This window comes from Castor canadensis, chromosome 1, assembly GCF_047511655.1.
Source record: "Castor canadensis chromosome 1, mCasCan1.hap1v2, whole genome shotgun sequence".
NCBI lineage: Eukaryota > Metazoa > Chordata > Mammalia > Rodentia > Castoridae > Castor > Castor canadensis.
The window spans coordinates 203,413,697-203,435,350 of record NC_133386.1 but is presented as its reverse complement, the minus strand read 5'-3'; the positions used below and the strand labels follow the sequence as shown (position 1 = coordinate 203,435,350).

Sequence of the window (21,654 nt, the reverse complement as noted above, 5' to 3'; positions counted from 1 at the left end):
TGTAACAGATTATATGAAGGGATTTCATTTTTAACTAAAAATGGGAAGATACAGGTTTGAAGCTCAGGAATAATAGGCCCAGGTTTTTTTTTCTTTAAAAAGTTCACTCCGGTGCTCGCTTCAGCAGCACATACACTAAAATTGGAATGATACAGAGAAGATTAGCATGGCCCCTGCGCAAGGATGATACGCAAATTTGTGAAGCGTTCCATATTTAAAAAAGAAAAGTTAGCCAGTCTCAGAAGGCCAAAAATTGTATGTTCTTCCACATATGTGTATTATAGGCCTAAAACAATTGAAGTATTTTGGACATGGGTCACACATGTCCAACAAATACAAGAGGAATAAGGAAAGGGAAGGAAACCTAAAACTTGAAAGTGGTTGATATGCCCATTGTAGAGGAGCAAATAAAGTAATCTTAAACTGGCAGAGTCCACTATGGGAAGGTGACAGGAAAGTAGCGAAGAGGTCTGGTAGAGATGAACCAGTTCTGGTTGTAATACACATGTGCATAGAAGCAATGCTAGGAATCTCTCTGTACAGCTATCTTTATCTTTAACTACCAAAAACGCTATGTTGTTCTTATTATCTCTCATGTTTTCTCTTCAACAAAATTGGTTAGGAGGGCAAAACAGGTTCTGCATGGAAGCGAGGGGGGCAGGGAGGAAGGGGAGGGGCACGGGGGCAGGGGAGAGAGATGGACCAAACAATGTGTGCACATATGAATAAATGTATAAACAATTTTTTAAAAAGAAAAAGAAAAGTGGCTGCAATAAGCATGTATTTTTCCTTTCTAAGTGAGTTTGCTGTCCTAGGCAGCGGAGACTTGTTTCTTCTATCTGGAATTCATTCCCTTGCCCTGGTTATCGTGACCCACTCTTTCACTTCTTTGAGGTCTTTACTGAACCATCATCCTTTGTGAGAAAACTTCTCACCCAACTAAAAGTTTCTTCTTCCTCACACTCCATCTCCATATTGACTTTTTCTTTACTCATGCTATCATTATTTACCAATTTTTTTTTTTTTTTGGATTTCTGTTCCCCGCCAAAATGAACACTCTGAGAGAGGGGATTTTGGTCTCCCTCACCGTGATACCCTTAGATTCTAGAATATAACCTGATATGTGGTAGGTACATTTGGTGCTGCATTGTATCCTGGATTCCTTACCTGTGGATTCATTAAAACTATTTAGGTTAAAAAAAAAAGTTCACTCTGAAGAGAAACAAAAGGAAATAACATTACAAATGTGAGGTTTGTCTGATATGTTACAGAGGTCTCTTCCCTAGTCATGAAATCAGTAGGATTGATTTTTATTTGCACTACTGGCATTTGAATTTAGGGCTTTGCGCTTGGCTTGGAAGGCGGTCTACCACTTGGGCCACACCCCCAACCATACTGGTGAAGAAGTGATTCAAAGGGATATCTCAGTAGGGTTTAAATTCCTGAGGTTGATAAACTGTAAGTAGATAGGTTGTCTCTCCCACCCTAACATTTGCTGAGCACCTTGGGCCAGGCCTTGCCTAAAGGATTTGAAGAAAACCCCACTGAATACTAAGGGCACAGGAGATGAGAGGGTCCTGCAAAGACTTTTTTTGACCATAGTGGGGCTAGGCTTGCTAGGCAGGTGTTTCACCACTTAAGCCATACCTCCAGCCCTTTTTTGCTTTGCTTAGTTTTGAAATAGGATCTCACATTTATACCTGAACCAGCTAGACCATTATGTTGCCTGCATAGCTGGAATGACAGGTGAGCACCACCATGCCCGGCTCTTACTATTTGAGATAGGGTCTAGCCTGGGCTAGCCTTAAACTCCACGCTGGTGTGATCCTCAGGATCTCCACCTCCCAAGTAGCTGGGATTACAGGTATAAGTCATGGTGCTGGCTCCCTTTGGAGATCTTAAGAGACTAGTGAGAAGCTAGGCTCAAGCCTGTAATTCTAGCTACTTCAGTGGCAGAGATCAAGAGGATCTTAGTTCAAGGTCAGCCCAGGCAAAAAGTTTGTGAGACTGCATCTCAACCAGTGGCTGGGCATGGTGGCATACAACTGTCATCCTAGCTATGGGGAAGCACAAATAGGATCTTGGTCCGGGATGGTCCAGGCATAAAGCAAGACCCTGTATCAAAAATAACCAACACAAAAAGGGCTGGTAGAGTGGCTCAAGTGGTAGAGCACCTGCCTAGTAAGTGTGAGGTCCTGAGTTCAACCCCCAGTAAGGGGGCACAGGGAAAAGACTACCGAGATAGGATAGGTAATTAGGAACATAAGATCTGAAATCATAGTGTTCTGTGGTTACAGTTGACCACTACCACCTAGTAACAGAGAAAGATTAAGACATACAAAGACACTAACAAATGGTATAAAATGGCAATTGCTATGAGAAATGTAAAACCATTGTTGGAGTTCAGAAGATGGGTAATTACTTATGTAATCCTACTAAAATAGTTTTTGTAAAGCCTTGAGACTGAAACTTGAAAATATTTCTCTCTCAAAATAGAACTGTACCCATCAGTAGCCTAGAGAGATTGTGAATGTTTATGAGGCATGATGAAGATGAGGGATGCTCCTGGCCCAGCTGGGGGAAAAGGGGCAGGCTTATAGGAACTCACCCAAGCAAGGCCTAGCCATAGCAGCAGCATTTTGTGAGGCACTAGAAGTACAAGGGAAAATAAACCCCAGCCTAGTTTAAATATCAATGCTTGGGAGAAAAGCAGCCAGATTTCCCTAGGTAGAGTGAGAATTCCCTGGGTGGCAGAGGAAACATGGAACTACTAAAGCCTCAGCTCTGCTTGGCAGAAGCCTTGCTCACCTTTGAGGCCTGCCTGAGGAGCTTCTGGCCTACCCCTTTCCCCTGATTGCCAGTCACATAGTGCAGCTAGAAGTGAGGCACAGAAAAACAGTAGGTCCTCTGGACTCTTAATGTCCTTAGGAGCTTGTCCTAAGGACAGAAAAAGGTTGGCTGCCTGCAAGAACGCCCAGAAAAGGGAAGCAATTTACCTAAGATTGGCTTTATGGCTTGTCAGGATTTGTCTCAAATGTGATCCTCAGAAAGCCTCCTGTCCTTGGAGATTTGGAAGAAGGAGAGGAGAAATGTAACATTCCCAGAAAAGCTGTCAGTTGTCAAAAGAATCAATGTGAAGGCTTTCTTGAGAACAGGGTAGAGCTCTACTGCCAAGAACTGACGTATAGGAAATGGCAGAATCAGCTCCAGGAATCCACAGGGGAAGATAAAGTCTAAGGGTAGTTTTGCAGGGCCAAATACAAACCATGTATTCATCTGTGCTAATCTGAACCCAACACAGCAGATGGCAGGATCTCCCGTTAATTAAGGCAACTGAGGGTTAGAAAGTTAAATGATCTGCCCTTCCTCAGTGGATTTAAAAAAAAAAAAAGGCCCTTGATTCCTAATGCTTGTTGGGTAGAAAGCTTAAGGAGGAAGCTACTGAAATGCGAATGAGCTGTTGGCAAATGGACCTGCAGTGTTAAGGGGCTCTGCACACGTGTAGGGGATGGAGGTTTTCAAGCTCTTCCTATGCAAGGCTAACGGTGGCCTCAGCTAGCCATGCTAACTGCTATCAAAAGGGAGACTGATGGATGTGTGGTGCAAGCAGTACAGCACCTGCAAGCACTCTACCACTGAGCTACATCCCCCTAGATTGCTGAACTCTAAACTCATAGGCCGGGATAATTTCAACAGAGTGTGGCTACCCATGATCCCTCTGGTCCTACTTGTTAAAGCAATGAATGATGGAAGGCTGAGAAGACGGAACAGAACATACTCGGGAAACATTCAAATGATGGCTTACATAGACATTTATTATTGAATGCCACTGTATGTGTTTCAAGGATTGTTTCCAGGCACTGGGGTTTTTATTAGTGGGGCAGTTCATTTCTTGTCCCTTTCACAATTTTATGAGAATACACAATAAATGAGTAAGCAAATAAATTGGGCTAGGCGCCACAAAATACATGAACTGGGTGCAACGGTGTCTGCCTTCAGGGTATTGCCAAATGTTCCAGTAAGGGTGATGATGGAGACGAGAAATCACTACTGGTTAAAAAAAACAAAACACTGACAGTCAGGGAGAATACAGAAAGACAAGGGCCAGCACTGGGAAACTCTAGACTTGGCATCTGCCTTATGTAGTATGCATGTGGAATGAATGCAAAGGAACAGCATTCTCTAGTTCAATTTTTCTTTTCACTTTTACTGTGCTGGGGACAGATCTTCAAGCCTTGTGTATACTAGGGAAGTGCTCTTAACACTGAGCTACAATAGGACCCTAAGACATTGGGTCTTAGGAAAATGAAAGAGGGCGGGAATATTTATGTGAAAACTGCAAAGCAGAGCTCTAGCTTCTAACACATGAAAAAGCTTAACCACTATCTGCAAACAGCCACATCAAGAGGTCTTCTCCATCTTCACTTCTCATCAGTTTTGTGTCTCTTGATCCCTTCCTTCCCCAAAACCAGTAACATGGACTAAGGACCACTATCTGCAAAGAGAAACTCCATATACCTATTGGTAGATAACTGAGTTATCCAAGTAAGAGGAAGCCTTAGGGCAGATTCAAGTATCAAGCTTTGAAGGCCTCTAGGCTAGAAACACAGCTTTGCTTGAGCACTAAAGAGAAAGTATGGGGCAGGACTGGGGACACACCTGGGAATCTTCAGAATCTAGGTGATAAATAAAAACACTATCATCTAAACAGAGAACACAGAGGAGTATATTTTCTCTGCCCTGAAAACCTTTGGTCATTTTTTCACCTCGAAACCCCAAATCTATTAAAAGAGCAAAAAAATTCCAAGCCTTTACCAGGGACAAAGAGGACAGGGTGATGCAAATATAAAGGGAGGAGGGGACTGACACATATTCAAAAGATCAATAACTGCCAGGCTGGTGGCTCACACCTGTGATCCAAGCTATTTGGAAGGCTGAGATTAGGAGGATCACAGTTCGAGGCCAGCCAAAGCAAAAAGTTTGTAAGACCCCCATCTCCAAAACAACCAGAGCAAAATGGACTGGAGGCATGGCTCAAGTGATAAAGTGTATGCTTTGCAAGTGTGAAGCCCTGAGATCAAAACTCTAGTACTGGCAGCAAAAAAAAAACAAAGAAAGCAAGGCTTAGTGGCTCTCCTCTGTGATCCCAGCTACTCTGAGGCAAAGATTGCAGTTTAAGGCCAGCCTAGACAAAAAGTCAGTGAGATCCCATCTCAGTAAGCTGAGTGCAACGGTGCATATCATCCCAGCTACGGGAGGCCACAGGTAGGAGAATCAGAGTCGGGCCAGACCCCAGCAAAAACTTGAGACCTTATCCAAAAGTAACTAAAGCAAAAAAGAGCTGAGAGGCCTGGGTCAAGTGGTAGAGTGCTGCCTAGCAAACCCAAGGCCCTGAATTAAATAAGTGAGAGGTCAAGAGAGGATGGGGACTCAGAGGATGACAACCAAGAGTGCTGTGCCCTGGAAGCCAAAGGAATTCATGAAGTATAGAATAATCAATGCCAAAACGCTAATACCCAAAGCATAAGCAGGTTACTAAAATGAACACTAGGAATTGACCAGAGACTGAGCTTAACTGCAAAGCTCACTGCAAAGCAACACAAGGGTGTTGGGTTGACAAAAATGCTCTATATTTTGATTGTGGTGATATCACTATATATTTGTTAAATGTATACTTGTTAAAATGTTAAATTATAGTCAAAATTGGTGTATCTTACTACATGAAAAGAATACCTGAAGCTGGTGTACAGCTATAATCCCAGCTACTCTGGAGGTAAAGACAGAAGGACCAAGAGTTTGAGGCCAGCCCAGGCAAAGTTAGCTAGATCCTATCTTTTTTTTTTTTTTACTTTTTTTATTCGGGTCATTTCTCCCCCATGCCCCCCCCACCCTCTCCCTCTCTCCCCCACCCCCTCACTACACAGCACTAATTTTAGATCCTATCTTGAAAACAAAAAAAGCTGGGGTGGAGGGGGGACAGACAGACCTTGGCTCAAGTGGTAGAGCACTTGTCAGCATGCATGAGCCCCTGACCAAAAAAAACTCCCAAATCTCACTTTCTTAAAGAGGCTGGGCCCTGTTTACCACAGTAATCTGCATATACATGTGTATCTGCTCAAGCTCTGTCCATTCTTTTTTTTTTTTTTTTTGGTGGGACTGGGGTTATGAACTCAGAAATTTGCACTTGCAAAGCAGGCGCAGGCACTCTGTGGCTTGAGCCATACCCCTCCAGTCCATTTTTTTTTTTTTTTTTTTTTTTTGGGAAGATGGGGTCTAACTACTGTCAGGGCTGGCCTCAAACCACAGTCCTCCTGATCTCAGCCTCCCAAGAAGCTAGTATTACAGGCATGAGCCATGGACATCCAGCTCTCCATCCTCTTTGCTCAACTCTACCCTGTTTACTACAAAGCTCTATCTCCTTACACACAATTGACTCTATGTTCACCATTTGTCTTGGATGTAAATTTCAGATGGTGGCGCTTTCATTAGTCCAGGTAGAGGGGCCAACATTGAGAAGCTACTACACAGAACTTAGGACAAATAGGAGCAAACAGTCTCACAAAGGAGCTGGACACCAATAGCTCATGCCTGTAAATCCTAGCTACTCAGGAGTCAGAGGTCAGGAGGTGGAGATTCAAAGCCAGCCCAGGCAAATAGTTCTCAAGACTCTTATCTCAAAAAAACCCATCACAAAAAAGGGCTGGTGGAGTGGCTCAAGATGTAGGCCCTGAGTTCAAGTCCCACACACACAAAAAAAAACCCACAAAGGGACAAAATTTAACAAGATAAAATCACTAGCAACTGTTCCTGTGTCATGGTAGGGGATAGAAGCAGTATCAAAGAGGGTTTAAGAGAACGCAGAAGGTAATATCTGGGAGATAAACTACAGAAAAAGCTTTTGAGTTTTGCTATAAATAGGCGTGAAGAAATTACATAGAAACTGTCATGGGAAATAGGGATGTATTTTCTTTAAACAGGAATAACACAATGAAACACTGGTGAGACTGACCCACATATAGTAAGACTGCTGAAATTTGAGCCTGGTCTGGTGGCCCACACTTGTAATTCCAGCATTTGGGAGGCAGAGGCAAGAAGACTGTTAGTTGGAGCTAGACAGAAAGAGCAAGATCCTATCTCAAAAATAAAGAAAAAAAGGGCTGGAGGTGTGGCTCAAGTAGTAGAGTGCCTGCCTATCAAGTGTGAGGCCTGGAGTTCAGGACTGCCAACAAAAATTTTTTCTGGAAGTGTTAGGGATGGAACCCAGGTACTCAACCACGCTAAGCACAAGTTCTACCAATGAACTACACACCCCCAGCCCCTACAAGTTTTTTGGTATTCTTATTAGCATATATTAATTATACAAAGGGGTACATTGTGATATGTCAGTACATGTGTATAATGTGCTTTGACAAATTCACCCCTTTATTACTCTTATTTCCCTCCCTTACAATTCTCTTCTGATTGCTTGTCTTCTCAGTGAAACATGGAGGTCCTTCGTTAGCCAAGGAGCAAACAGGCAAGAAAGTGAACAATATGGCAAATGGATGAGGAACAATTCTCTGATTGCCCAGCAGAATTATGGGAACTTTAGAGATAACAGTCTTGTGGTCATTTACTTAAGGTTTTTGATTGCTGGCATGGTACTAGGGATTAAATCCAGGGCCTGGTGCATGTTAGGCAAATACTCTATCACTGAGCTATATCCTCAGCCCTCACTTATTTAAATGAGACCAGTCACTGAGATAATTTTTCTGCATTCACATTCAGCCTCAGGGAACGGGCAATAGAATAGGTTGGAAAATTAGATTTTATGTGCGTTGCAGTTTTGCCAAGTAAGTGTGATGAAGCCGAGGGGCTGTGATAGCTTGCAAAGCAACTGACGGTGTATGCAAAGGAAAGACAATGATTGGCCACAAATTTCAAATTGGTTAAGAAAAGGAAATGAAGATACAAAGAGAGGTTAGGAACAGGGCAAAGCCGGTGGGCTTAATGGAGTGTAGATTCCAGTGAGGTCAAAAGGACTGTTGGAATGTTAAAAAAAAAAAAAGCATTCTGAAAAAACAAAAGATTGCCTAGGTAAGAAGCACAAGAAGTAAAGTTCAAGAAATTATGAAGCACCAATGGAAAACAAATTAAGAAAAGAGGCTGGTATTTTTGGAGAAGATCATTTCCAAAACACATATAAAACCCGTTAAGAACAGCACATATTCTATGATATATTGTAAAAAATTTTGTAGATGTCGATGTCACAGTGTAACCCCAGTACAACAGTAATAGGATCATAAGAAAGTTAAAAAACAAAACAAAACAGCACATACTGATATGATCTACCTATTCTCCCTTGGTGAAGGGGAAAACACTGCCAGCCTGATTTTTTTTATCCATCTGCTATTTTATGAGACCAGCAGAAAAACCTAAAGGAAAATTTTTAAAGAAATTGCTTTGAGCCAGGAGCAGTGGTTCACGTTTGTAATTCCAGCACTCTGGAGGATAAGGCAGGAGGACTTTGAGTTCCAAATCAGCCTTGGTTAAATAGCAAAACCCAATCTCAAAAAAAACTTATATATGTCTGCCACAAATTTGGTTTGCATGTTGTACAGCAGAAATATAAACTGTAAGAGGATAAAGAAGCAACAGATGGGAGAAATGTCATTCTCACCTTTCCTAACCAATAGAAAGCAGGGGTAGGTGGGCCCATGTAGATTTAACCCTGAGATAGACAAGCTCTGGCATCCTGTGGTAACTGGACCAGAGAGCACTGCTGATTGTTCAGCAGATTCCACAGGTAAAATCCATAGTTTAAGTTCCTACAAAAGACAGGCATCCCCAACAGCAGCAAAAATCAGTGAAAGCATAATATAACTACCTTATTCAAAGCACTCTAAACCAGTCAGAGTCAATCTGCATCCCGACCCCAGAACTTAATTGGTCTAGAACATTGATTTCTCCCTAGATAAGCAGGGTGAATAGCATCTGCTCATTGCAGTTGTTTACCAAAAAGGGTGTCAAAGCTAGGCCTGGTGGTGCACATCAGCACTTGTGAAGCTAAGATAAGATATCATGGAGTATCACGAATTCAAGGCCAGCCTGGGCTATACAGCAAGACTTATCTCAAAAAAAAAAAAAAAAGACTAGCAAACAAAATTCCTGTTTATCAGAAATGGAGATAAGATGCACTGTCCTGAGTTCAAACCCCAGTACCACAAAAAGAAAATTGTTTTGTAAAACCACTCGATTTAATGGCAAGTTCTTTAAGCAGTTCGAACTAAGACAAGCAATATTGGTTTTTTGGTTTTTTTTTTTGGTGGGACTGGGGTTTGATCTTATGACTTCTTACTTGCAAAACAGGAGCCCTATTGCTTGAGGCTAACTTCCAGTCTATTTTGGAGATGGGATCTCGAGAATTACTTGCCTGGGCTGGCCTCAAACCACAATCCTCCTGATCTCAGCCTGCCAAGCAGCTGGTATTACAGGAGTGAGCTATTTTTTGAGACAGTCTTGTTATATATTCCAGGCTGACCTAGAACCCGTAACCCTCCTGCCTGCACCTCCCAAGTGCTGGGATTCCAGGTGTGTGTATATACACTTTTTAAATTTTTTGACAGCACTGAAGTTTGAACTCAGGGCCTCATGCTTCCTTGGCAGGCCCTCCGCTAGCCCCTAACACTTTTAAGTTTTTGTTTTCTCCAGTTAATCCTTTTATTTACTCTGTACTTAACCAGTAATTCAGCTATGAACTCCTCAATGAGCCCAAAATAAATGTTCAAATACAATAAACTCTTTCAGACATCTCCTCTTGGAACTCTTTATTTTCTCCTGCTTCAACATAAAACTGTTCTTCAAGCCCCAAGCAGAAAATTAGTCCTGGAAATCGTTTGCCTTAATATGACATCACGTATTAAGAACCCTGGGCATTGTACAAACTGACTCAACACTTTGAAATAGCACTTAATATCCATAGTACATAATCTACACCTCTCACTACTCCATCCCCCTAGGTACAGCTATAGGGTATGGAGCTAGGTTTAACTTAGCACTCACCCACATAAGGGTTTCACACTTTGCACGTGAAAAACTGGTACTCTACTGCTTGAGTCATACCTCCAGTCCCAACCCCTTTTGAGGATGCCTGGGAAAAAGTCTAACACCAGAGCTGGAGGTACAGTTTGATGATAACTAATGTGTTTAACTTTCATGAGGCCCCAGGTTTAATCCTCAGCTCTTGCTCGCACACAGAGGTCTAACACCACTTTAGAACTCGAAGGTCACACTTGTAGGTCCTCTGATCCACTCAGATCCAGGCTACACAACATCATTACAAAAGTGTAACCATTCCCATCTCCATCCACCACCTGACTTAAAAATCATTTGTGTACTCAAGGTTCAGACAGGAACTAGCTAAAAAAACAGAGGCAAATGAGGATAGGCCACATGCCAAAACCATCTGTGTAATCTCCACAAGACAACCTACACATAGGAGGCATTCAGTGGCTACTCAGTGAGTGCAAAGTCAGCTCACAAGTGCCTGCTAGTCATATTACTGAACAGAATGGTAAAGTGCTAAGGAACAGAATGGTAAAGTACTTTATGGCACCTCAGGTAAGTGATGCCAGTATTACTTTGTTCATTTACACAAGCAATGTGGTCTCACTTGACTGGAAACAATTTCAAACCACCTTAATCTTGAAAATTCTGAATTAAACTATCTTTTCAAATTGTCTTAAATTCATCATTTTCCCAATGTTCTTCATAAACTGTTTCCTTTCAGCAAGTCAGTTTTTGCAAGTGTGTTTTTTTTTTGTTTGTTTTGTTTGGCGGTACTGGGGTTTGAACTGAGGGCCTCACACTTGTTAGGCAGCCACTCTACCACTTGAGCCACTCCACCAGCCCTATTTAGTGTTGGGCATTTTTGAGATAGGGTCTCATGAACTATTTGCCCAGGGCTGGCTTTGAACCACAATCCTTCTGATCGCTGCTTTCCGAGTAGCTAGGATCACAGACATAAGCCACCAGTGTCCAGCCAGTTTTCTGTTTTTTTTTTTTTTTTTTGAGAAACAGGCTTGCTAGGTAGCCCAGGCTGGCATCAAACTCTCAATTCTCTTGTGCTGGGATTACAAACATGCACCACACCAGGCAAATATGCTTTTTAAAAAAGAAAGGCTGAGGCAGGAAGAGCATGAGTCTGAGGCCAACCTGGCGTTACACAGGTGAGATCCTGTCTCAAGAAAAAGTTTTAACGTTTAACTCTGAGCCATGAAAAATACTCTTAGGTTGTTTGACAGAGAGATACCTGGTCTTAAACCAGAAAGCAAGTGCTTGCCAAGTGTGTGGGAGCCTACGGGTTCAATCCCCAGCACCATTTAAAGCTGGGCGCTGGTGGCTCATGCCTGTAATCCTAGCAGGAGGCAGAAGCAAGAGGATCACTTGATCACAGGAGTTCAGAGATTAGCCTGGCAACACAGTGAGACCTAGTTTCAAAAAAAGAAAAAAAAAAAAGCCCAGGTCTAATCTACTATGCATGACATGTTCCTTAAAAATCCTTCAGACCATCAACATTTAGACCAAGTTCTCTACTTGACAATGCATCCTATCTACTCCCCTCATATAAGTGCCACCTTGAAAAGTATCAAACTTGAATCAGTGAATACCGTTAGTTTCCCATCTTTTGAAACTTGCCACAACCCCACCCATCACCCAAGGGATGTAATGAAAATAGTGTAAGTGCAGGTCAGTGATAGGTGTCCTTTAGAAAAAGAGGGACCAAAGTAGGTATGATCCTTTCTAATAGATGGCAGTGCCACAGAAAACCAACCCAGACAGGGAAGGAAAAAACTGGTAAGAACACTATTCGCTGGGAGAATTAAGTGAGAACACTTTAAAACACCTTGCACAAGGCCTCACATCATAGAAAACATTTAATAACTTTTTACTGATACAGAGCTGTTCTAATCTGATCTACAAGTTAGATCAACAGGATAAAAAAAATTAGAACCTGAGAAATCATCCAGTATAGACCAATCCTTTCTCTCTCATTTCCCAACCCCATCCCAAAAGCAAGTCTGACATACAGAAGGTGCTCAGTATTTACTAAAACACCGTCCTGTATGCTGAAACTGGAGCAAGAAATAGAGAACAAAAATATGGAAGACAATAGCTGGGTGCAGTTGCAGGTGCCTGCTACTAAGACCCCCATTTCAATGGGGAAAAAAAAGCTGGGTGTGGTGGCACACACCTGTAATCCCAGTACTGAGGCCGATGCTGCTGGATCACAAGTTAGAGGCCAGCTTGGGCTACATAGCAAGTTTCAAGGCTAACCCAGGCTACTAGTAAGACCCTGTCTCAACAAAACAAAAAACCAGCACCAGGCAGTGGAGAATACCTGACACCCCAACAACTGGGAGGTGGAAGCAGAAGGATCCCAAGTTCCAGGCCAGCCTGGGCTACAAGCAAGACCCTGTCTCAAAACAAGCAAAAACTCTTAACTACTTAAGGCAGTGGCTCTTCCTTGCACTCAACCCCCAGCTCCCATCCTCACTGTTCAGTAAGCTTACTGAAAGCTACTGCTAGGTCCTTTCTGTATGCTGATCATCTAAAGGCTGTTAGTATAATCTAGGAGATGCTAATGGGACTATTCAAGTATCTTCCAGATTTTGGCAGAGCTATACAAATAGATGGTAAAAGGTATCACAGGTGTTTCTGGCCTATAGAAGTAGCATATGGTCTCTCCCATGGGATCACCTTTTTCCAAAGTGAAAGCTGCCCCCTTCTCCCTCAAACCCTTCTTTTCCTCTATACCTCTTTTCTGGAAATAAGTCAAGCCAGAAATGCTGACTGAGTGGTTGGAACAGTAGTCGTAGGGGATTATTTCTCTAACCGAGAAAGACCTACATCTCTAAACTACTAGTAAGTAGTTGGTTTTATAACAAAGGTAAACCAGTACAAGTCTTCATTGGAGTAAGTTTGCCCGCCTCCATTCTTCATTATAACCTTTTTCCTTAGCACCTAAAAGTTCTATCTACAATTTAAAAAACACCTGCAGTAATGTTCACCCAAAGCCTCCTATCTTAATCTTTAGACCCTCCCCTTCTCCTAAGGTACAAATAAAGAACGCAGAAACAAGCCCAAGCAAGAACTCTCTCAAACCACACATACCCTAAGTTGAAAAAACATTTATTTCACCGGAAAGAAAAAAAGTGATTCAACTCTACAGGTCTAGCCTTTGGGCCAAAAAAGAAACCCTGGAGCAGTGACTCTCTCACAAGGTCATTCCCAAATCCAACACCCACTGGAGGCAGGTGGCAGGAAGGTGACAGCACAGCCCCCACTAGTTTCTGCATACAATGAGGCCTGCTGGGAGAACATAACATAAATGGGAAGCTACAGAAGTACTTAAAAACAAAAACAAAAACAACAACAACAAAAAAAAAACCCAGGAAAATTGGCAGGAGTGAGGAAAGGAGGTCTGAACTTAGCAAAGTAAATTAAGGTCCACGGTTCCTGAACGCACAGAGCTGAGAACGTCCCGGAGATGGGGTACCACGAAGGGTGTATTCTCTCCCATGCACAACCGCAGCTTGGAATTTCAGCCCACACACATCCCACCTGAAAGAGAGCACAATACAGTGGCTTTACAGCAAAGCTCAAAAGGGCTTTCCCACTTAAAACTTCGAAGACTATCTTTACCAAGTCTGATAACTTGTGATAACTCTGTTTACTTGTACCCTTTTCCCAGTATCGTCATCTCTAAAAAAAGAAAAAGGCCAGAGAACCATTGTGGAAGACTAAATCCTAGATAAAGGTCTTTCTCCAAATTAAACAGCATATCTTCTTTCATGAAATTACGCAAAGACATCCCATTGCTCTTGATGTTAACAATAGCATTCCCCAGAGAAGCTAATTCCACATCAGAAAATGTCAAAGAAGAAAAAAAGGAAAGGTTCCAATTAACGTTCTGGGGTAAAAAGTCAACAGTCTGTTTCAATCTGGGAGTTACTGCCAAGATCCAAGTTAAAAACCATGCAAGGCAGAGACAAAAGTAACATCAACTGAGCAAGTTCTAAGATCTAACAACATCCAACTCTGCCTACTTAAGAAACTAACTTTTAAAGAAGGCGCTAGAGGGTATGTGTAAGCTACACAAAGTCACTTAAGTTTCTGTTCCAGTCACCTTCCTAGCGAATGAGCCCAAGCAATTATTTCCTATACAATGGACCTGGGCAAGTCACATACCTTCTTTCCTAATTGAAAAGATGACAAAGTATCACTCCTGCTGTTTGTATAGGACTAAGGACCTATGATAATGTCTGGGACATGGGCTAAGGGACACACTGGGATTAATCACAACTCATCAGGGTATTGAGAATTACCCTTAACTACAACACTAATCTCAAAAACCTAGAGCCCAATGCTGTCAAGCATCAAAAGAGAATACATTCAAGTAGAACCAAATAGATCATGAAGCTCAAAATATTTGGTAGAGAATAAAGCTAGGATTCAAGGTAAAGGTGGTGGCTCAAGAGTATTAAATGCCCATAACTAGTGGGAAGATGAAGGGAGAGATCTGCTTATGGCAACACTCCCAGCCCTGAATTTCAACATCACCAAAGAGAAAAATAGGTGTGCATGTACTTATGTTGCCAGATACCTCGATAAAGTGAAAGATGTCAAACCAAACACTGTGGGAACAAAACACCTAACTTGAACAAAGAGGCTGTTCCAGGACAGTCAAAGATAAGAGTGGGCATTCTTTTCAGGGAATGATTTTGCAGTGCAAGTCCAGAGTTCCTTGCTGAACTTCGTAAGAGAGATTTTCTACTTTTCTCTGCGTCAACTTACCATCAAGTTAAGTTCTACAAAACACGTAAGGGCTGAATTGTTTGGGAATGTCAGAAATACACTTCAAGATTAAGATGATGCCATCTTGGTAGTCTTCACAGTTAACTAGGACCTGAGCAGTGGTAACTAGTTAACTAGGGTTATACACTTTATCATTAGTAGTTGTATCAGACCCTTCACATAGCATGAAACACACAGAAAATTTGAAGACTTGTAATACCACACATCAAGGAAACTCAACAAAGGCTCTGAGAAGCAGGACACCTGACTCTGAATGTCTGGATTCCAGGATCAGTCCAACTGTAGCACACAGGTATGACCCAAAATTCACCAGCACATCATTCTGTGTTTTTCCACAAAAAAACAGAAAAGTGACTCCTACTAGCAGAAATGCTAGAAAAACAGCAATGAGGGCCAAGAACATTTACTTAAAGTTAAGCATTTAGGACTTGTTCCTAACCCTTGAACTATGCTCAAAACCTCAGCCCAACCTTGCAAAAAGCAAGCAAGCATGCAGCCTAATTGGAGCTCTTTATGCCGCAGGAGGGATGGGATGGCAAAATCAGAACAGGGGACAACCCACCGCTCTCACCTCAAGCTTTAAAAGGCTGAGTACCGCGCCCGATCTGCATACTGCTCCCGCTCATACCGGGCCATGTCGTACAGAGAATTCCGCGCGGCTGCTGAAGCTTGGGACAACTCACTCTCATGCCCGTAACCGTAGCCCTCTCCAACAGTAGGGACTGGGGCTGTAGCGCGACGCAGGGGGCTCCGATCCCGCCCGTAATATGAAGTGGAAGCTGCAGTAACAGCAGCAGCGGCTGCTGCTGCAGCAGCAGCTGTGGCAGCAGCAGCTCCTGAAGTCGGCAACAGATGTCTATCGTAGGGATCAAGAGAGGTGGAGGTGAGGTGACTGGCCATGGCTGCGTTCTGGACTTGTGGCAGCTGGGACAGGGTCTGCTCTGCGTAATTATACGCAGAGGCAGCTGCAGCTGCCACTGCCTCATAGGACCGGGCAGCACGGCAGCGCTTGTAGTAGGCATCGAGCGCTCCGTACGCGTTGTTGTAATACAATGAATCCCCATAGCTCATGGCGTAAGGCGTACGCACTGCTCCATATTGCTCATTATATTGCTCGGTCAAGTCTGCCACGCGGCCCGAACGATCTATTGGACACTCTTTGGACCAGTGCCCCTCTTTCCCGCACCGATAGCAGCCGCTCTGGTCTCCCATCCCGGGCGCAGTCCTAAGCCGGCTGGTGGACAACTGCACGTGCATTCGTTTGCCTTGAAGAAACAGACGCAAGAAGGGTTGCTATCACTCTTAGTCATAGGCCAAACCCCTACCCCAGCCACTGGTCATAACAATGGCTTTACCTAGACAACTCTTAATGCTTGACTCGCCTTTGCCAAAAAGATTTAAAAAGAAAAAAATAAGGCCCAACAAATAAATTCAGTACGATGACGTGTTTTCAGCTGAATAGATGAAGTAGATGAAGAAATGTTACAGATCTAACACCAGTTTACCACTTAAGAAATGACCCTCGCTCCTAAACAAAGATCTCATCCACTGCCAAGTAACTGCAGGAAAAAAAAATCTGCTCCCAGTAGTGGCCAAACACCAAGAGTAAGTGTTCCACATTTCTGACACCTTCAGTCTTCACTATCAAGACTGATTCCATTAAACAGGAGAATATCAAGGCCAGGTTTATATCTTCCCCCAAAACCAAAGACAGCAAGACTCTAAAGTTACCATACCACCATTCAAGAGTGATCAGCCTGGTCCCAGGGACTCAGGCCTGTAATACTTGCTGCTGAGGAGGCAGAAATCAGGAGAATCGTGGTTCAAGACCAGCCCAGGAAAACAGTATGTGAGACCCTATCTCGAAAACACCCATCACAAAAAAGGCCTGGCAGAGTGGCTCAAGTGGTAGAGCACCTGCCTAACAAGCACTCAGTTCAAATCCCAATACCACCCAAAACAAAAGTGATCAGGATTTGATACAGTGCTGTCAGGCTTCAAATCATAAACTGAGGAGAATAGGGAACACAAAACAAGTTGAAGGAAAGCTTTCCCCTTTAACTGAGTGTTTTAAATAGTTTCTGATAATCATCCTAATAAGGATTCTTAATCTGACAACTAATTTTAGTGACCCTCTGGTAGGGTCAAACGAAAATAGGGCAAGCTGTTCACAAAAATGCCCCGATTTTTAGACAGAATATTTGTAAGCCATGGAAAAGAGGATGAGAAAGTAGAGAATAATCAGTAACACTAGTCAATGGACCAAACTGCTCAGTTTAGCAAAACTAAAGTACTCTTTCTCTAAATAAGAATGTGAAAGTGGACTTGGTGGTGCATGCCTGTAGCCCCAGCACTCAAGAGGCTGAGGTGAGAGGACAGTTGAGTTTGAGACCAGCCTGGACTACACAGCCAGACCCTATTAAGGAAGGGAGGAAGAGAGGAAATGAAGAAAGAACAAAAGAATGTGAGACTCTAAGAACATGCACTTAATACTACTTTTCTTTGGGGGGGGGGATCACAATTTATATTTTGAAAATGAAACACTATTTCTGAAAATCCTAACAGAAGAAAAGCAGAAACTAGGAAAAGTTAAAACTGAACTCTAAATCTCCTGAGCAATTTCCACCAATAAATCTACCGGTTGAGTGACAAATGCAGATTCATATGGGATCCAATCCAAATCCACCAAGGTCTTTCCAATTTACTGACTGCAATGCATCAAAGCACACAGATATTAAGAAGTGAATGGTAAATATATGACTTTATCTGCAAAATTAAAGTTAAGCTCTAGAAGACTAGAAAAAGGAGTGGAGGGAACAAAACACCAAAAATAGTTCCTGGTTTAATTATTACATACTTTAAGTTTAGGTTGCAAGTCATTAAAAGAATTAAGAGCTGGATGCCAGAGATTCGCACCTGTAATCTTAGCTACTTAGGAGGCAGAGACCAGGAGGTCACAGTTCAATAGTTCTGGAGACCCTATCTCAAAAATACCTGTCGCAAAAAAAGGGCTGGTAGAGTGGCTCAAGTGGTAGAACTGCCTAGCAAGCAAGAGGCCCTGAGTTCAAGCCCCAGTGCCCCCTAAATAAATAAATAAATAAATAAATAAATAAAAGAAACAAACTAAGATAGATGATTATGTATTTAAGTGCCTTAAAATGCTAGCCTGTGTCTGGCCATTTGCCTAAGGAATACCTTTGGCACCTGACAAAATTAGAGAAAACAAATGCAACCGAGAAACTAACAGACCACATTTGAGATATAAAGGTCAATAAATACCCTGATTTAAGGATCTGCCGATTCTAATGCAAAAGAGAAGCTAGGGCTGGGATGTAGCTCAGTGGTATAGTGCTTACCTAGCATGTGTGAGGCCCTGGGTTCGATCACAACACCAGAAAAGAAAAAAAAAGAAAGAAAGAAAGAGAGAGAAACTAAATCTTTAAACATCTAAAATAGATTTTTCTTTATTGGACAAACAACAAAGAGAATACCCAACACTGAGAGAAAAGAACAGCCAAAAATAGCACCACTCAGCAACTGGTGATACTATAAATTAGTATAAAGAAATTAAAGGGCCAATGCTGGATGTTCACCTACAATCCTAGCTATTTGGGAGGCTGAGATTGGAAGGCTCGAGGTTCAAGGCCAGCCCTGGCGATTAATTTGCAAAACCCCCATCTTTAAAATAACCAGAGCAAAATGGACTGAAGGCATGGTTCAAGCAGTAGAGCGCCTGGCATGCAACTGATGCATGCCTTTAGTTTACTTCAGTTATTTGGCAGGCTGAGGGCAGAAGGATGGCTTGAGCCCAAGATTTCGAGGCCAGCCTGGGCAACATAGTGAGAGACACCTCCCCATCCAAAGGAAAAGAAAAAGAGGGGCTGGGGTATAGCTCAGTTGTACAATACTTGCCTAGTATGCATGTGGCCCTGGGTTCCATTCTCTGCAGTACGAGGGTGGAGGGCAGGTGATATTAAGGCAAACAGTGTAAAAACGACTAAACGTAAGTTAGCACCAGTTTCAGATGCCTTCCTCATCATCTGCCCTTGATCAAACCACACTGTCCTCCCCTATACATGCAACTGCTACTAGCAACACATTATCACTTCTATGACTAAAAGTGTCAAACAGTATCCAAAAATCAGAAGTCAAACCATAACCCTCCACAACAGCAATCTTTGCTCCTAATTAAGATGCTGACAAAATAATTCTCAATTTGCCAATTAAAAAAGGAAAGCAAACTAGACCTAAGAGATCTCTAACACTTTTTTTTTTTTTTTTTTTTTTAACTAATGCTCACAGCAATGCCCATGACACAAGGCACCCACTACCTGGGGGAATAAGACCTCCAGCTTTAAGTAAGGCAAATGAACAGAAATGGTAGTTAAAAGCACATCTTAATAAAGGCAGTGTACTCAGGAAAAGAACCAGTCACCACCATGTTCATGTCAATATGGTCAGAACATACATTTAAAATGTAGCCACAAGTTATAGGCATATACTCTATTCAGATGTTAATTACAACCACAGGGAAAAGCAGACACTGGGGACCCAAAGGAAGGGGCGAAGAGTTAAGAGTTCAGCTGGCTGCTCACCATGGTTACTATCTCCTAAATGCCACTCCTAACAAGGGAGTTTAGATCTTAAACCAAGAGAACAGAATCGCTTCCAAATAAAGTGACAATTCACACCACCATCCATGTTGTTCTCTACATATACAAACTCATCTAGTCAGGATTCCAAGGTAACACCCAAATAAGTACACTATTCACCAAAGATGAAGTCAGTCTACCCCTCACACCAATTTTAAGACATGCCATTAAAATCCCAAATCCCAATGCCTCCTCCTCATAGACTCCTAAAGTCAGTCTTTTAATTCTAGAGTGGCTTTCAAAATGTAACCTATTAGTACAGATTTAGTACAAAATTAACTAGACTATATCCTAGTTAAAAAGTTAAGGGTGGGGGGACATGGGGGAGCTTAAAAGGAATTCTGCTCTAGTATGTTGTTTTAACTGGTTCTTTATATATCAAGTGAGACATAATAGTGATACAGTGCTGAGGCAATAAATTCAGAGTAAAGCACTCTATCACCAAAAAAAAGAAAGACGACAATAAATTGAGTATCTTCAGAGAAAACGATTTTTAAATGGAGAGGCACAAAAGCCTTAAGGGCTCCAAATGAAAACCACATGGGTTTTTTCCCAGACTTGATTTCTAAATCATGCAGTCTACAATTCATTTTATGGCACCCATCACCCATCCTTCACCACCAGCCAGACACCAGTTTTATCTCTATTCCAATCCCTCCCTTTACTCATCCAACGTCTGCACATAGCCTTGTGTTCAGCTCTCTACCCAAAGAGAGTGATTCACCTTGAAACTCTGTGTTATCAAGGCCCCTGATGGCCTCCACAGCATCCTCTGCCCGCTCCATGTGTACAAAGGCATAATCTTTCACGATGTCACATTCGATGACTGGACCATACTCCTCAAACTTGGCCCGAAGCTCCTTGTTAGTGCAGGTGGGACTGATGTTGCCCACATGCAACTTTGTTGAGGTTTTGCTTTTATTCTTGCTGGCTTCCACATTGATGTTCACTCCGTGCAGCTTGTAGTGGTGCAGGTTACGTATGGCATCCTCAGCCGCCGTCTTGTCCTCTATGTGCACAAAGCCGTAGTTCTTAATGATGTCACATTCCAGCACCTTCCCATACTGCTCAAAAAGGGAGCGGATCTCCTGCTCTGTGGCCTCCCGGGGCAGGTTTCCGATGAACAGCTTCACCATCCTGACACAGCCTGGGAAAGAAAGAAGATTTTTAGCAAAAGACCTTAAGCCCACAGCAGCTATATTAAAAACACATCAATGTCATCTTCTTTCACTATAGCACACAGCTCCAAACAATTTTCTCTCACATATGCCCACACTCACACCTCCACACAACAGTAACAGGGAAATGGGAGTGAAATAAGGAGATCTGTTGTAGTACCCGCCAAAGAACACGAAAGAATGAGAAGAGCTCTGTAACAGGGCAGTCGTTAGTAGACAAAGGGGTTTGGTTTTGGTTTTGTGGTGGTGGGGTTGGAACCTAGGACACTATATGCTAGGCAAGCCTCTGCCACAGAGCTGCATCTCCAACCCTAGACAACGGGTTCAAGAATTAGACACTTCCAACAAAAATGGGAATGAGTTTTGAGCACAACGAAGAGCTGTGGACACTGCTTTTCTCCTCACTATGAGGACAATGAGAAAACAAGTACTGGGCTTGCCGATTAACTGCATGAAATTAAAATTAGCTCGTCCTTTTAGTAACCACCATTTCCGGAAAAGTGGGCCTTCAGCACCTATGTTTAGGGGTTTCCTTTCGAAATATTGAACTCAGGGCTTGCACCAGGGAGCCAGGCGTGGAAAGCACAGGCGAGCGCTGGAGTGGGGACGCCTCTCTCGGGATACGGTCTTACGAGCTCCTGCTGAATGGAGAAATGTCCGGCCAGCAGAGGGGCTTCATTCACCGGGCAACACTGTCACAGGGCCTGAGGAATCCTCCAGAGGGGGTGCTACGTACTAAGCCTAACGGCTATGTCGGTGGAAACGCCGAAGGACGAAGTGGAGCCAAGTGGGGTAGGGGCTGGGAGCGGTGTAAAGCAAGGTATTCTCGGGGGATGGAGGTGGGGGAAGGGCTGCTTCAAGCTTACCGCGCAAAGCCGAGGACCGGGGTCCGCTCTCAGTGACGGGTGCGCAGGCCGCGACCCCACTAGGACACCTCGGACGCCCAAGGAAGTGAGAGATTTCACAGA

General features: G+C 42.9%; 1 protein-coding gene and 1 non-coding gene across 2 annotated transcripts; one reads left to right on the top strand and one right to left on the bottom strand.

Annotated features, from left to right (window-relative positions):
- The first annotated feature begins 111 nt into the window (after positions 1-111).
- Positions 112-218, top strand: LOC141415937 (U6 spliceosomal RNA). The gene has a single exon (XR_012440888.1). It is a non-coding gene; the product is annotated as a U6 spliceosomal RNA (small nuclear RNA).
- Positions 219-13,154: 12,936 nt separating this feature from the next.
- LOC109687119 (RNA-binding protein 4) lies at positions 13,155-20,644 on the bottom strand. Its single transcript, XM_074049769.1, is given in 4 exon segments — positions 13,155-13,602; positions 15,428-15,830; positions 15,832-16,121; positions 20,233-20,644. Coding segments are annotated over 3 exon segments (1,104 nt in total). The 3' UTR covers positions 13,155-13,602; position 15,428.
- Between the last annotated feature and the right edge of the window lie 1,010 nt (positions 20,645-21,654).